Below are 17130 nucleotides of genomic sequence, written 5' to 3'. Positions count from 1 at the left end.
TCTGCCCCTCCCCCATTTATGCTCTGTCTCTCTCTGTCTCAAAAATAAATAAACATTAAAAAAAAATTTTTTTTAATAAAAATAAAAAAAAAATCAGTTATATAAATGATACTTTTGAAGGGTCTAGGTAGAGACCTATGCCTTCTTGTCTTACTGTATTCAAAAAAGTTTCAGCATGGAATTCATACTGATTTCAGAGATGAAGGAATTGACTCTTTATTATAAATTTACCTCTTCAAAAATTCTCTTCACTTGCTCAAACCACAGCAAAAATTAAGAACATTGTTTTTGAATAAGAGGGGAGTCTTTTGTAGATGAAATCATTTTATTTTTTTTTTTCAGATATTCTCAAATTGGCAGTGCTTTAGTATTAGTATTGCTGTTAGGCCAGTTATATGTGAAAAAATTGACAAGAAAAACCGTATCAGTAAACCGTAGACCCAAGATACTCATTTATAATTGCTATATCTTTTATGCTGCAAATATTCAGTATTCAGTTGTAACAAATAATTTTTCCACAATAGGTATTGTCTTCTGAAAATTCTAAAACAATGTCAGACATTGAGAGAAGCTCTTATTACTGCAGGAAAAGAGGTTATATGGCATGGACGGACAAATGATGAACCAGCACATTATTGTAGCATTTGTGAGGTAACTGTTCTTACTGACCACTTTTTGGTATAGGTTCTCTAGCTTTGGTGTGTTTTTTTTAAATACTGATTTGTGTGTTTTATTATATAATGCTTTTTTAATTGACTAGTTCAGCGATTTTATTAAGTTTTATTTTATCTGCTAGTGTAATAATTAAGTTTTAATTTGTAATTATTGACTACTGAGACATTCATGTAATACTTTCTTACCAGTTGATAATTATCCCAGATTTTAAACTGAGACAGTTTGTAGTAGATACACAGATGGCGTCTCTTTCTACACATATATATAGAAATATATATATATATATACATATGTATATATACACACAAGTGTATATATATATACAGGTAACACACACACACACACACACACACACACACACACACACACACAGAGGCATATAGTATTAAGTCCTTTTTCATCTAATAATACAGTTGATGCCCTCTTCTGGCCAAGGCTTGGAAGAAGTGCAAAAATAAAGATGTGGTACCTCCTCTGGAGGAGCTTACTTCCACTTGGAAAAGACAGACTGGAAACAACTAGTTATTGATGCACATGACAGTATGATGAATATGAAGCTGGAAATGTATAGACTATTAGAGAACCAGTAGGGAAAATAATTGTTCTTCTAATTGGGTTTAGAACTTAAAGGCATATTATAACATTTGAGTCCTTCCTTAAAGAATGAGTTTGATCTGAACAAGCCAAAAAATGGCTAGAATTGGAAGTTTATAAACATCATTAGGTTTTAGGAACAGTAAAGGGATGCGAAAATGAATAACATATGTAACAAAGAGTGAGTAATTCAATGAGGCAAGAAAATAGAGTTTAAAAATTCCTAAAAGTCTGTACAAGGAGATGGTGTATAGTTTACAGAGCATTTTGAATTCAGTTTAAGGAATTTGATGTTTATTCTGAAGCAATAAAAGGTTTTGAGCAAGGCACTAAGTCAAGATCTGTGTTTCAGAGAGTGGTAGTTGATAATTGGAGAGAATGCATCCATCCAGAAAGCAAACATACTAGTTTGGAGGCTATTGTAATTAAACAGGGCTAACAAGGGTTTAAACTAGTGTATTGTGTTAAGAATATAAAAAGAAAAGGAGTTTAAAAATGTTTAGAACAGGAAGTGTCTGTCTGGCTCAATTGGTAGAGCAAGCAAGTTTTGATCTCAGGGTTGTGAGGTCAAGCACACATTGGGTGTACAGATTACTTAAAAATAAAAAATCTTTTAAAAAAAAGTGTTTGGATCAACAAGGTAGTTGACCACATGGGGAATGACATGTTGAAAAACCTCAATTTTTAAACTGGGCTCACTAAATTGTTACTATTGACACTGATTTTAAAAACCTTATAAAATGGCATTTTAAAAGACCAGTTCAAATATGACTTTAGGTGATGAGTTTTTGTCACTCAAATCAAGCAATAGTCACAGAACCACTTGACTGGGAAGTTGTCCCAGTCCAAATTAAACCTTGAATTTGTGTGGTTCTGAGATAGACTGATGAAATCCCTTGGCTATTTTCTTATTGTATAACCTCATCAAAATGTGTTATTATATATAATCCACCATATTCCTTTCAGTGTTAAACTTAAATATATATCTTTACAGTATTTGAAAACAACTGTTGTCACTACTATCCATTATCCTGTTGGAGTCTTACAACTCATTGTGGTTTCTGTATTAAAAATGTCCTTATTATCTTCTGGTTTGTTAATGCTCATGAATACACTATACTTCTTTTCCTTAATATACAGGCTTAAAACTGAACAGTTTTTTACTTGTCAGTTTCTACCTCTTAAAAATAAGCTGGTTATGTATATTTCAGTGTTCTCCTTTTATTTTTAGCTTTCATCTTAGTATTAGTTTGTAATCTGCTATAAAGGTCTAGATATGAGTAAAATATAGTCACCACCGTTATAGAACCATTCTGTGAGGGGAGGGAAATACAAAAATACTATTAATGCTATCATAGAGAAGTAAAAAAAAAAAAAATCATTATCTTTACCTGATTGTATACTGATATTTTGAGTAAAATAAAAATAGACTCACCTTTATGAATCTTTGAATTAAACTTTTAATTTTAACTACTTATGTTTATAAAAATCACTGTCCATAATTTCATGTAAAGTAGAATTTCATAGTTTTACTAAAGTGATGCAATAAATTCAACAAATCTCCATTCGGTGCTTTTTCTCTTATATAAAATAGGTGGAGGTTTTTGATCTCCTTTTTGTCACTAATGAAAGCAAGTCTCAAAAGACTTACATAGTACATTGCCAAGACTGTGCACGAAAAACAAGTGGAACTCTGGACAATTTTGTGGTGCTAGAGCAATACAAAATGGAGGACCTGATACAAGTCTATGACCAGTTTACATTAGTAAGTGAATTCAACATGTGAGTACATAGTTAGCTGGGTTGTTGAAGCAGCAGTGTTTGTTTTTTCTATCTGGTAAATCCAAAGTAATAAGATATTAACATTTTCCATTGGCTTAATAGATACCCCTAATAAATGTCCAGTTGATACACCTTACTATTTTTTCTTTTCAATAAGAATGGCCTAAGTACAAATACAGATTTATTTGTTTTGAGACAGAGGAAGGGGCAGAGACAGAGGAAGATAGAATATCCCAAGCAGGTTGTGTGCTGAGAGTGTGGAAGGAATGGCTTAAATAATAATCGCAATAATTACATTTAAAAATTCTTGTTTTATTTATAGTATTATCACAGTCTTTATGCTACTTGATTTTACTGATAAAAGAGAGTTTACTTAAATCTATAGGGATGATCCATAAAGAAGTCTGTATTTTTTTTTTAATGTACTTGTGCTTTCAGAGTTCATTTGATTTATTTAAAACCTAGCGCTTGTCTTGAATGTTAAACTCATGGAAATATTTTATGGTTCTTGACTTGATGGTATGATATATAAGATACATGATATCAAATTCTCAGTATCATAGAACTGCCATTTTTCTAATTTCAGTATCATTTATTTCTGGATTTGAATGGCAGTATGAATGGAAACAGTTATTCATGAGCTTTTGGTATTTTTCCAGTGTCTTTGTTCTAAATTCTGAAATTTTGTTTCAAGTATTTTTAATTGCATTGTTCTCAGAATTGCTTGAAGAGAAAAAAAAAATGAGTTGTGAAATATGTACTCTACCTGAGAATTGTTCGTAAGACAGTCACTAGTGAAATGTTAAATTTCCAAATTATTTTCCATAATACTCTTTCTTTAGCAGTCTAAAATGTTGGCCTACATATTCCATAAGTTTTGTGGGGTTTTTTTGTACTAAAATTTGAAGCACAGAAAAGTCAGGTAATCATTCAGAACTAAGGAAATTGGCCTTAATGGAGACAGTAAGGAGCACATCATTGAGCAGTCTGTTGGACCTTTTGGGGCTTTGATGTTTCTAACTCCCTCTAATACTTCCCTGTAATACTTCTACAACACAGGCTGTATGTTAGTAGCCATGGGCTAAGAATACTATTAAGGATTATATACCAAAATAATTAACATACCTTATTTTTAATTTTAGGCTCCTTCGTTGTCATCATCCTCCTGATAATTGTCCCATGAATATTAAGTGACACCTTTTCTACTCTTCAGGAAAGGTCTGCACCACTGGTTTTGTAGCTGTTTTCATAAGACTGCTGACTAAAAGCTATGTCTATGCAACCTTCCAAGAATAGAGTATCAACCATCTGGATATAGGAGAGCACCGCCTATATCCCACTATAATTAATAATCAAATGTATTATGATACCTGACGAGAATTGGCAATGTCACACTACTGACTTGAAGATAACCTTTTTCTGTGTTTCTGTATTTCTGAACTGCTAACTTAGTTTTCTCATTTATTTTGCCCTTTGAGAATTTTCCTGAGAGAAAAATACGGTTCTAGCTCAGTATTTGGTAAGATAGTTAACAAATTCAAATCTTTAATCAACTTTTTTTTTAATGTGAAATATTAGAAGAGAAGGTTTTTGGGGTTTGTTTTTTGGAATTTTTGTTTTTTACCATTTTATTTTTTTCTCTATTGTTTGAGGCCAGAGTGATTACACTTCTGGTTCTAACATAAAACTTTAAGAAAAGACTTACTATCTAATAGCCAAGACACAAAGATGGATTGCACATAGACTAAGGAGTAAACTTCAGATTTGTGACTTTTGTTTCTAATCTTGATACAGATTTACACTATTTATGAATACATATTTATTGCTTGAAAATATTTGTGAATGGAATGTTGTTATTTTACCTGAGATTTACCTGCCATTAATATTAAGGGGTTCTGTAATTTTAGGCACTACTCCTTTTACATTTTCTATGTGTAAATAAAACTACTTAGCATTGTACAGAAACTTTTATTAAAATTGTTTAATGTTTAAAGGGTTTTCCACTGTTTGAGTTTTAAAAAAGACTTTGTGTAAAGTCATAGCCTATGTTCATTTTCAGATCTGATTATATGTATTTTATATATACATATATATTCACACATATGTATAACATATAGAAATAAAAATATATAATTGTATAGACAGATTTAAAAATTTTCACATCTGTGATAGTTTTTGAGGTGCCTACTGTAAAGTATTGCTTACAAAAATATGCTTATTTTTAAAGTAAAAGACTTTTAGTCTGGTTTAGTAAATTACAGTTAAGTCAATAATAGCTGGCAAAATGTATATTAGAAAAGAAAAGGATTTGGGGTTTTAAAAGGAACATTATAGAAATTTGTTAAATCTTACTTATCACTTTGTTATAGAAAAGAGATTCAGAATGAGGAGGATGGCTTCTGCTTTAAAGGACACATATGTTAAATTAATTATTTTTTAAAGTTAGGTAACTTCAAAATTCTGTGCTTTCTGTTTGTTGAGTATGTCTGAACAAGGAAGGAGGGGAGATGTTAAAATTCTGTAACACTAGTAAATGTTAAATTCTATAAAGGCTTTTATTTTATCTGAACAAATGACTTGTACTAACCTTAGTATCTCATTTTATAGTAATACCTGGTTTCTTCTCCTGTTTTCTGAAAAATTTGGCTTATGTTCTCATTTTTAACACAGTATATACTAAGAGTTTTCAAGGGTGCTTTGGTGGAGTTGTATAAATGAAGTTATGCAAATGTCTAAAGAGAATTTATAATCTTACCTGCTGAAATGCCTTGATGATTGTATTAATGGAATACCTTTTTTCCAATTTTCAAGTATTCTGGCCTCCTAGAAATAGTTCAGAGAAAAACTTGGAATATTTTATTAAGCTGGGTAATAATTTTTCAAGTTTTAAAATATTTTTAAAAGTTATTTTTATTTGAGACAGTGTGCACATGTGCCTGTGTGAGCAGGGTGGAGCAGACAGAGAGAAAGAGAATCCTAAGCAGGCTCCACATTAGGTACAGAGCCCAACACAAGGTCGATCCCATGACTATGAGATCATAACCTGAGCCGAGTGAGATGCACCCCTAAAATCTTTTATTTATTTATTTATTTTTAACAGAGAGAAAGCACAAGTGAGCAGGGAAAGAGAGCAAGGGAGAGGGAGAATGCCAAGCAGGTTCTGGACTGTCAGTGTAGAGCCCCATCTCACAAACCAAACTGTGAGATCGTGACCTGAGCTGAAATCAAGAGTCTGACATTTAACCAGTTGAGCCACCCAGTTGCCGCCTCAGGATTTAAAATCTTAACAGCATTTGTCATGTGTAAATAATTTCAGAGGAAAATAATTACAGTTATTTTTTAATTAAGTACTACATGCTGCTCAGATATTTTATCTGCTATTATTTTTGTGATTCTCTTGTAAATGCTCTTATCCAGCAGGCATTAATAATAAGAGTCTAAGACATACATTTTTCCTTCTAAACAAGAGTTACAAAATCAACCATCAGGAAACAATGATTATAAGGTACTAGTACCATAAGTGAATTTTTCATAACCATTTCTTTTTTGTATTAGTTACAAAACATTATCTCCTCTCTTTTTGAGATACTGCCCAAATTAAGATAAATTGAATTTGTTGAATTGACCTAGATATGAAAATGACTTAATTGTGTTTCTTCATAAATGTATATGTGTACTATATGTTAAGAATTCTACTTTGCAGGAGTTCACAGTCTTTTTTTTTTTGTTTTTAACTTTTGAAATGTGTATTTATGTTTGAGAGAGAGACAGTGTGAGTGCAGAAGGTGCAGAGAGAGAGGGGGAGGAACAGAATCCGAAATAGGCTCCAGGCTCTGAGCTGTCAGCACAGAGCCCGATGCAGGGCTCAAACTCACAGGCTATGAGATCATGACCTGAGCTGAAGTCAGACACTTAACCAATTTGAGCCACACATGCTCCTCTCAATTAAAGAAATTTGTATCATGGCACACATATTATTGAGGAAAAGACTCTAATCCACAAATTATATGAAATACCAGATATTAATCCAGAAAGAGTGAACTTGGTCATAATCCTTCTGTTATAGTTTAAGTAGGTTTTCTTTGTGGCATATAATTTACCAATTTGCATTTGTGCCATGAATATGCAATTTAACTTGCTTAATCTATTATATACCAAAATCCTAACTTCTACATTATCCAAAGAAATAAATTGAAAATTAGGACCTCTGTATATGTATGTCAGTCATACTCAAAGCAGGCTGGACGCTAAAAAGCCAGCAAACCAGAAAAGGACATTACAAGGAAGTGAAAGTAGAGCAAAGAAGAAAGCTGAGACAAGGAGGTAATGTTGGTTACATAAAAAGCTTTTGGAAAAACCTGTGTCACGAATCCTGAAAAGATAATAAACCAAAACAGTGTTAGTACAACAAGTGACATTAGACTGAGCAGCTTTAGTAAAGTAATGGGAGTAAAGATGGATTGCCGTGGTAAGGGTAAGATTATGATTGTAAGATTCAGGTTGCATCCAGAAACCCCCCAGATAGGAAATTACTGTTGTTCAGTTTATACAAGACAGATTACTAATTTCATTTATTTTATTTCTTTATTATTAGTTTTTTTTTGCTTGTTTGTTTGTTATCTGTGTACCCACATGGGGCTTGAACTCATGACCCTGAGATAAAAATTTGCATGCTTTTCATTTGAGCTAGCAAGGCACCCCCCAGGTTACCATCTTCAAGCAACATTTTTGTACCTGTTGACCTAGAGCGGTTTATACTATTGTTCTGTTTCAATATTTGAAACACCCAGATAATGTTTTGCTTTGGAAGTAAGCACTGCATGCCTGTTTATTTTTAGTATGACATAATTATACCATACTATCATGCACTAATTCTATTTTAATTATTTTGACTATTTTAATTCTCACAGTGATCCTTTGAGGAAGGCACTCATTTATCTTTACCCTACAGGTAAGGGGACAAGGGATGAAAAGATAAAGGTTTAAATTCTGTCTGTAATGACTCCAGATTTAAGTGCTTATTCGGTCCCACAACAGGAAAGTTGAAATTGTAAAATGCTTACAAATCTTTGTGTTAGAGGAATCTTTTCATTATACTATCTTTGAATTTGATAGCCTGCAGACCGGCCATGTATGTTTTGTTTCTTAATTCCATATTTATTTTCCCATAAATGTACATTCACATGTAATGGCAAAGAAGTAATACAGCGGTCTTGTATACATTTTAGTCACTTTCCCCAAAGGCACCATACTGCAAAACTATAGTATAGTATCTTAGCCAAGATACGGACATTGATATAGTCAGTGTACAGAATTTTGCTTTTCACCACTTGGATCTCTCATGTTGTCTTCTAATATTCAGACCCACTGCCATTTCTTGCCTTTACCTGTCCTTGAACATGGCAACATCGTTACATTCTCTCTCTAAGGTAGCCATTTCAAGAATTTTCTAAAGGGAACCATAAAGATGTCACTTTTTTCGATAAGGGCTTCTTTACACATAGTATAATCCCTGGAGATGTCTCAATTGTTTTAAGTATCAGCTTTCTGATTTTATTGCTGAGTAGCAGTCATGGTATGGATATACCACAATTTATGTAGCCATTCATTCACTGAAGAACATCCCTTTGGCTTTTTGCGTTATTTTCTTTATGTATATGAGAGGCTTTTGGGTGGATAGAGATTTTATGTGGGACAAATGGCTAAGAGGACAGCTGCTAGGTTGCACATACAGTTTAAACATTTTTTTCTAGAGTGATTTTACCATTTTACACTCCTTTAAATTTTGAGGAATTTTTTTCAAGTAATGAAAATTTCTCATATTTTTCATTATCCTGTTATTTGGTACAGGATCTGTAGTGCTGTCTTATCCTAATTCTGAATAGCGTTTGTGATTTTGCACATACTTGTCAGCCTTGTTAGATGTTTACCAATATTTCCTTCTTTGTTTTGAAGAACCAGAATTTTGTTTTACTGATTTCTTCTGTTTTGCCCATTTTGTTGATTTCTCTTTGTTGTTACTATATTCTACGCATTACTTTGGGTTTGCTTTAATGTGTTTGGTTTTGTAAAGGTAGGAACTTATGTTTTAGAAGTCTTCTTTTACTATAATCAGTACAATAAATTCTTTTTTCAGTGCTTTAGCTATGTTGTATCTCACATTTTATAGTTTGTAATTTATTTTTTTGTTCAGTTTTATGAAAATTCCTATGAACTTTTCCTCTTTGACTTAAAGAGTATTTAGAATTGTGTTTATTTCTGTTTGTTTGGAAATTTTCCTGGTTATTGTTTTCCTGTGCTAATGATTTCTACCTTGATTCCATTTTGGTGAGAGCACATTGTATATAATATTTTTAAATATGTTTATGTTTGTGTTACAAGTTGCAAGATGTAGTTTTTCTTTCTGAATGTTTCATGGTGGGGCGGTGGGGCGGGGGGGGGCGGGGGGGGAGGGGGGGTTGAAAAATTTGTGTATTCTGATTCCAGTAGGACCGTTGCATGTATTTTAATTCGTTCATTGGGTTTATTTATACTTGATTATAAATTGGGTCCAAGTTTTTTGTACACCTGCTAATCTCTATCTCATAATTTTATCATCATTTGCTGTGTCACAAGTTTTAAAATACTCAACCTCAAGTTTGGGATTTGTCTGTTCTCTTCTGAGTTGTTTCCTGTTGTTTACTTTGTTTTCAGATTCTCTTTTGCTACCTATGCATTAGGAAAATACGATGGTGGTTTGATTTTTTTTTTTTTTTTTTAAGAATTTTTCAAAGTTTGTTTTTGAGAGAGTGGAAGTGGGTAAGTGCAGAGAGAGGGAGACACAGAATCTGAAGCAGCTGTCAGCACAGAGCCCGACACAGGAGTTGAACCTGTGAACCCTGAGATCACAACCTGAGCCGAAGTCGGGGGGGGGGGGGGGGGGGGGGGGGGGGTGGTTAACCGACTGAGCCACTCAGGCTCCCTCAGTGATTTGATCTTTATTGTTATGTAACATCTCTTTTTGCTTCTTAAAATTTTTCTTCATCCTGAAGCCTGCTTTATCAAGTACTAGTGTCACTCCTCCCTCTTAAAAATTTTTTTGTTTTGTTATATCTGATCTGAGTCCTTAAATTTGAAGTAATTGTATTTAAGCCATGTGTAGTTGTCTTTTAAATCACTTTGCCAGTCTCTGGATCTTGAGTAGTCTGTATATAGACTGTTTACATTAAAGATAGTATTGTTGGGGCGCCTGGGTGGCTCAGTCGGTTAAGCGTCCGACTTCGGCTCAGGTCACGATCTCGCGGTCTGTGAGTTCGAGCCCCGCGTCAGGCTCTGGGCTGATGGCTCAGAGCCTGGAGCCTATTTCCGATTCTGTGTCTCCCTCTCTCTCTGCCCCTCCCCCGTTCATGCTCTGCCTCTCTCTGTCTCAAAAATAAATAAACGTTAAAAAAAATTTTTTTTTTAATAAAGATAGTATTGTTATTTTAGGGGTTGGCATTGCTATTTTATTAGGTTTTTAGGTTTTTTTTCATTTGTCATATTTAATTTTCTTCTATGACTTACTTAAAAATATTTTGGGGTTCCATAGTAATCTACATAATGGTGTTTTGGGGTGTTTTTTTTTAACATTTATTTATTACTGAGAGACACAGAGACCATGAACCAGGGAGGGGCAGAGAGAGAGGGAGACACAGAATCCTAAGCAGCTCCAGGCTCTGAGCTGTCAGCACAGAGCCCAATGCAGGACTACTCGAACCCAACAAACTACAAGATCGTGACCTTAGTCGATGTCAGATGCTTAATGGGCTGAGCCACCCAGGAGCCCCCATATGATGTTTATTTTAGTATGTTCTTTTAACTAGTTTCCTTAGGAATTGCTTTAAGTTATCAAAACATACATTTGAAACTTAATCCCTGTCTACCTGTGTCTACAAACACAGGCAGTAGAAAGTGTGGAAGTGTTTGAAGTGTGGACACTTTACTTCCTTATCCTTTTTCCTTTTTAAATATAATTGTTTTCTTTCTATTCGGTGAGCATCATATTAGATGATGTTACAGTTAAGAAATTACTGAAAGAATTTACTGTATTCACCCTGATTTTTACCTGTTTTTGGTGATCCTCCATGCTTGAAATTTTAACCCTTTTGTTGTCATTTCTTTTTTTGCTTAGAGAAGTTGATCTGGTCTTTCTCTTGGACTTTTTTAGCAACTAATATTGAGTTTTCTTCCATCTGAGAATGTTATTTCTCCTTAATTTCTGAAGGAGAATTATACCAGCTGTGCAATTCTTGATTGATGACGTTGCTGTTGTTTTTCAGTACTTGAGTTTATTCTGTGTCATTTCATTCCAGCCTGTGATTTCAGATGAGAAATGCAGTATTGTTCAAATTCTTTGAGCTCTTATAAATAACTTTTCTTTGTCTCTAGCTTGCTTTCAACATTTTTTTCTTTGTCCTTAGTTTTTAGAAGTTTATGTTTAATGGGGATTACTTTTCATTCATTTGGCTTCTTTTGCTGTAGATACAGATCTTTGACAAATACAGGAAGTGTAAGACATAATTTTTTTGATAGTTTTCTCAGTCCCACTCCCTTTTCTGGTACTTTGGAGAATGTTAGCTCTTTGTTTTAAGTCCATTGGCCCTTATGACTCTTCTGTTCAGTTTTTCAGCCTGTTTACTTGTGTTCAGCTGCAGTACTCTGATAATCTGCTCTTGTTCATTCAGTTATTGTTCTGTCTTTTGCAATGTATTACCATGCCAGTCCATTGTGTTTTATATTTGATTCATGTATTTTTTTGAGTTCTGTGCTTTACATTTAGATTCTTTATTGTTAAAGAATTTATTCTTTAAATAAATCCGCTCGAACTCACGGATTCTTTATTGTTAAAGAATCTTCTGTGCTGAGATTTTTCTATTTGTGGTTTCAAGAGATTTGTCATTTCTTACTGAAGTATTTGTATGATCATTTATTTAAACTTGATCTCAGATACTTTCATCGTCTGATGAATCTTGGTGTTACCTGTTGAGTATTTCCTTCATTTCATGATTGTGTAGGATTTCATATGGCAAATTATTTTCTGTTGTATCCTAGATGTTTGTTGTTGTATTATCAGGCTCTGGATCCTGTTTAATCATATTTCAGACAGTCCTATTGAGATGTAGTCTGAGGGTCATTTGAGTGTGTATGTTCAGCTTCCTGCAAAGTCTCTCTGGCACCACCCCCACAAAAGAGGGGCTTTCACACTGCATTCTTGGGACAAAATTCAGCTCCTTCCTGAGCCCTGTACCGCAGTTGGATACCAAATTATATAGAATGGGGAACAAGAACGTTGTTTATTTTAGGCAGGCCTTGTATTACTAGATTTTTTTCACCCCTGGAATGGAAATGAATGTGATGAAGTTGCATTAGAATCCATAATTGTTAAAATATTGCAATGGTAAATAATGTGAAGATGCATGCAGTGAAGAAGGATGTGATGGGGGAAATACTTCTGTTTTTAAATATTAATAGATGTCTAGGTCACCTGGCTAGACATTGGTCTCATTGGTAGAGCATGAGACACCTGTCTCATTGGTAGAGCATGTGACTCTTGATCTTGGGGCTGTGAGTTCAAGCCCCACAACTGAATACAGAGATAACAATAAACAGGAAGAGATCTGCTGTGTTGTGCCCACCTTAAAATCAAATAATGGTACCTCAATAAATTGAAAAGAAAATTTGAAAATCGAATATGCTAAATATATTGTTTTGCATTTGGTAAACTTTGGCCTATCTAACCATTTATCTCATTAAAAGTGAGAATCTATTTCAACTCACATAATGTTGGTATTGAGCCGCCTGAAAACTTACAATCACTTTTTCTTACATTTTTTAGGCCTCCCTCTTCTCCTTTCCTTCTCATTTCTTCCCTCCTCATGTCTTTCTTTTTTACATACAACATTCTTTACTTTCTTCATACCTTCTTCCCTTTTAGTTATAGCACTTCCAGTAAGCAGGTGATCCTGTTTCATTCTGTTTTCCCCCTCCCCTGCTGAATCAGCCATTTCTCCAGTGAACTGCATATTCTTGTGTGTGTTTTAAGTTTATTTTGAGATGGTGGGGGAAGGGCAGGGAGAAGGGAGAAAGAATTCCAATCTGCGCTAAGCATAGAACCCAACTTGGAACTTCATCTCGTTAACTGTGAGATCATGACCTGAAATCAAGAGTGGTGTGCTTAACCAACTGAACCATCCATACACACAGTTTTGTTAAAGAATATTTAGAAACTGGGGCGCCTGGGTGGCTCAGTCGGTTGGGCGTCCGACTTTGGCTCAGGTCATGATCTCACAGTCCGTGAGTTCGAGCCCTGCATTGGGCTGTGGGCTGACAGCTCAGAGCCTGGAGCCTGCTTCAGATTCTGTGTCTCCCTCTCTCTCTGACCCTCCCCTGCTCATGCTTTGTCTCTCTCTGTTTCAAAAATAAATAAATGTTAAAAAAAAATTTTTTTAATAAAAAAAACTAAAAGGATATTTAGAAACCAAGGCATGGGCTTAGGGGTGTTCATTACTTCTGGGGTTTCACTTCTTTTTTTTTTTTTTTTTTTTTTACATTTATTTATATCTGAGAGACAGAGAGACAGAGCACAAGTGGGAGAGGGGCAGAGAGAGAGGGAGACACAGAATCCGAAGCAGGCTCCAGGCTCTGAGCCATCAGCACAGAGCCCGACGCGGGGCTCGAACTCATGAACCATGAGATCATGACCTGAGCTGAAGTCGGACGCTCAACTGACTGAGCCACCCAGGCGCCCCTCTGGAGTTTCACTTCTTATAGGCCCTCTCAGTAAACAGCTTAAATCTGGCTGAAAACTTGGTTGAAAATACCTATAACATGTTCTCAATTCTATACATTCATACTATATACATTTACATATTTACAAAATTGTATCCTGTACCCTTGTAAAAAGCAGACCATAGCGTACGTTTTTTGTTTCTTTACAGTGTTTTCCATTTTACCTAAATCATCCCTTTTTCTCTATCCATTTAATGTCATCATGTGATTTATCTATATTTAGATTTACTGGTTATTGTTTACATTCTATTTTTGGTGCCAAAAATTAATGTATATCTTAATTTTTTATTTGGGGGAGGGACATAGGTGAAACATTATGCTTCTAAGAGTGATTACTAGACAAATGAGTGTCAGTCTCTATTGATTCATACTTTTCCTGAAATTAACTGATCCCTTTACTTTTTGGTTATTCTTATATTTTGCACAGATGAACACATATGTGTATTTTCTTTCATCCTCCTATTCGTGTAAGGTTGCATACTACTTACTTTGTTCATTTAACTATGTGGTTGTGATCATTCCAAGTTAGTTATTAAATATCATTTTTTTAACTGCACAGTACTGCACTGTGTCCAAGTTCCATAATTTGTTTAAACTGTCCAAATGGACATTAAGGAGTTTTCAGTATTTCACAGTTATACAAATAATGCTGCATTAACTATAACCTTGTCATCATGTGTTTTCTTATTGTTGTAGGCTTAAACTTTATGTCAGCATAACTTTTAGTAGTGGAATTACTACCAGATTCAAATTATTACCAAATTCATATTCATATCATTGCTAACTTTTTCTCCAGAAATGTTTTGCCAATTTGCATCCCTACTATCAGTGCAAGTGAGTTCTTTTGCCCATCACTTCACCAGAAGACATGCAGTCATACTTTATAAATAATAAATGATATCTCATTTTAGCTAGATTTTTATGTTACATTTTTAACATGTTTTAATATGTCTCAGGGTCAGTATTTTAGTCTCCGATTGTGAATTTTCTGGTCATGAAATTTCCCCTTTTTCTACTAGGTTTTGTCCCTTATTCTATAATTTTTGAATTCTTTACAAATCAAAGATTAGTTTTTCTGCGGCTTATACCATTTCCTAATTTGTGTGTTTTCAAAATCTAAAAGACACCATCCTTTTAAGTATTACTATTTTACCAGGTTATTTTTGCATTTATTTAGATCTGTCTTTCACAAATAGGTATTTTAAAATTATCTTTATACAGGCTCTGCAGTTTTCTTACTAAATTTACACTCAGTTCTTTTTTTTAATAAATTTTTTAGTGTTTATTTTTGAGAGAGCAAGGGAGACCCAAAATATGAAGCAGGCTCCACACTTTTGAGTTTTCAGCACAGAGCCTGAGGTGTCTGAACTCACAAACCATGAGATCGTGAGCTGAACTGAAATCAGATCCCTACCTGAGCCATGCAGGCACCCCTCTTTTTTTTCTTTCTATTTAAATGAGGGTTTTATCTTCCTTGTTGCTTTATGTTACATACTGGATATGGCTTTTAACATACTAGTTTTGTGTTCTCTTGTTGAATTACTTTTGCACTAATTTAAAAAAAAAAATTTGTAAGCTTATTTATTTTGAGAGAGACATAAGTAGGGGAGGGGCAGAAAAAGAGAGATCCCCAAGCAGGCTCCGCACTGCCAGCATAGAGCCCAGTGCAGGGCTCAAACACAAAACTGTGAGATCATGACCTGAGCTGAAACTGAGAGTCCAACTCAACTGACTGAGCCACCCAGGCACCCTTGTTGCATTAATTTTAGATTTGATTTTCTGGAGTATTCTAGACAATCATGTGATCCACAAATAGTAGTGATTGTACTTTTCCCCTCACTGTTAAATTTTTATTCTAATGTCTGGTTTGACTGTGTGGTATCTTTAGTACAGTGTTTGATAGTACAGTGGCCAGCATTCCCATCATACGCAAACATTTCTGTTATTTCCATAAAGAGGTAAGTTTTCAGCTAGTATGTATTTATGATTGTAAGTAGCCATAGGAACTTCAAGTTCCTATGAGAACACATTTTCAGGTCGGATGACATGGGTCAGAGAGCGAGGTAACTACATCCCTTCCCACACCCCTATTTTTCTGCACCTCATCCAATTGGCTGTTCCTGAGTTAAATTCCAATTGCAAGGACTAGTGGAAGTGCAACATCCAGAGAGAATGTCCTATCAGGCAAGAAAAGTTGAGGAAAATGCAACTGCTTGGCATACCCAAATCCTGAAATGAGAGACCCTCACAGATGCAGATTTTGCTAAGGCAAATAATACCACCAACTTCAAAATCAGTTTATTGAGTAAAGTCAAAATAGCCTGACTTGGAATGAAAATGCAGAAAAGGTATCCATGATATAATAAGGAATTTGAAATGCTATGTGAGGAAATTGAAGCCACCTCAGATGGTTTAACCAAAATACAGGGTAAAAAGCTGTTTTTAACTGCCAAGGGAAATTTTAAACTAATGTCAGAAGGAGAGAAAATTCCCATTTCATATATAGTCCACTACCCATTTTTGTGAGTTTTTGAAAGCTTTCTGGCCTATAGGACAGTTTCTCCTTAGGTGCACCATCATTGCAAATGTACCATTATTGAATAACTTGCACCCAGCAGGACCTCACCTTGCCATAGGTCAAAAGTGACAGTAAATTGCATCTAAATAGCATGCCACTCGAAATGGAACACAGTGCTTACCTGGCTCCCAGAACATACAGTTTTTTCCTGTAGGACCCAGTGCCACACCACAGGATCACAGTCTGTGTTCTGGTATGGCTTCCAACCAAATTTCATAGGCTTATCCAAACTGAATCATTTCACCAGTTTGGCAGGCCCTCCAGACACTTCTGCTGTGTTCCCTCTGCCATTTTTAGCACAGTCTGACACTCAGCATCATCTGCACCTGTTATGATTCTGCCATTAACAGCTGTGTGAAATAAAGGAACTCCTCAACAGGAACGAAAGCTCTAGGGTTCTGTTTTCTGTAGTGTTTTCAGTCATGAGTGGTAGTTGAGTTTTGTCAAAGTTCTTACACACACACCCGTACCCGCCCCTGCCCCCAGCATTTTTAGCCATATGGTCTTTCTTTCCATGGATTGATTAATATGGAATATGATAAATTTCCTAATAATGAAACAATTTCACTTTTGGGAATAAATTTGACTTGATATTGGCTATTTTTTTATATTTATTTAGTTAGTTACTTTATTTAATTTGTTTTAGTGATCTCTACGTCTAGCATGGGTCCCCAACTTAAAACCACCAGATCAAG

At 34.7% G+C, this 17130-nt stretch overlaps 1 protein-coding gene across 21 annotated transcripts in view; it reads left to right on the top strand.

Moving 5' to 3' along the window:
• The window catches only part of LOC122212672 (lysine-specific demethylase 6A-like), a 194449-nt gene extending 185309 nt beyond the window's left edge, over window positions 1-9140 (top strand). For 11 of the 21 annotated variants that reach the window (XM_042926630.1, XM_042926628.1, XM_042926617.1 and 8 more), the window contains 3 exons: window positions 525-651; window positions 2864-3051; window positions 4194-5108. In XM_042926630.1, coding sequence (XP_042782564.1) covers window positions 525-651; window positions 2864-3051; window positions 4194-4245 — 367 coding nt within the window. In that variant the 3' untranslated portion in view covers window positions 4246-5108. Of the gene's footprint in view, window positions 1-524; window positions 652-2863; window positions 3052-4193; window positions 5109-6468; window positions 6824-7961 lie in introns of those variants that run through there. The other 10 variants (XM_042926637.1, XM_042926626.1, XM_042926621.1 and 7 more) reach the window with 8 other exon arrangements.
• Window positions 9141-17130: the final 7990 nt, after the last annotated feature.

Source organism: Panthera leo, chromosome Y (genome assembly GCF_018350215.1).
Source record: "Panthera leo isolate Ple1 chromosome Y, P.leo_Ple1_pat1.1, whole genome shotgun sequence".
In the NCBI taxonomy this organism is placed as follows: domain Eukaryota; kingdom Metazoa; phylum Chordata; class Mammalia; order Carnivora; family Felidae; genus Panthera; species Panthera leo.
The sequence above is the reverse complement of the archived record's forward strand: the minus strand, read 5'-3'. Positions and strand labels throughout refer to the sequence as shown.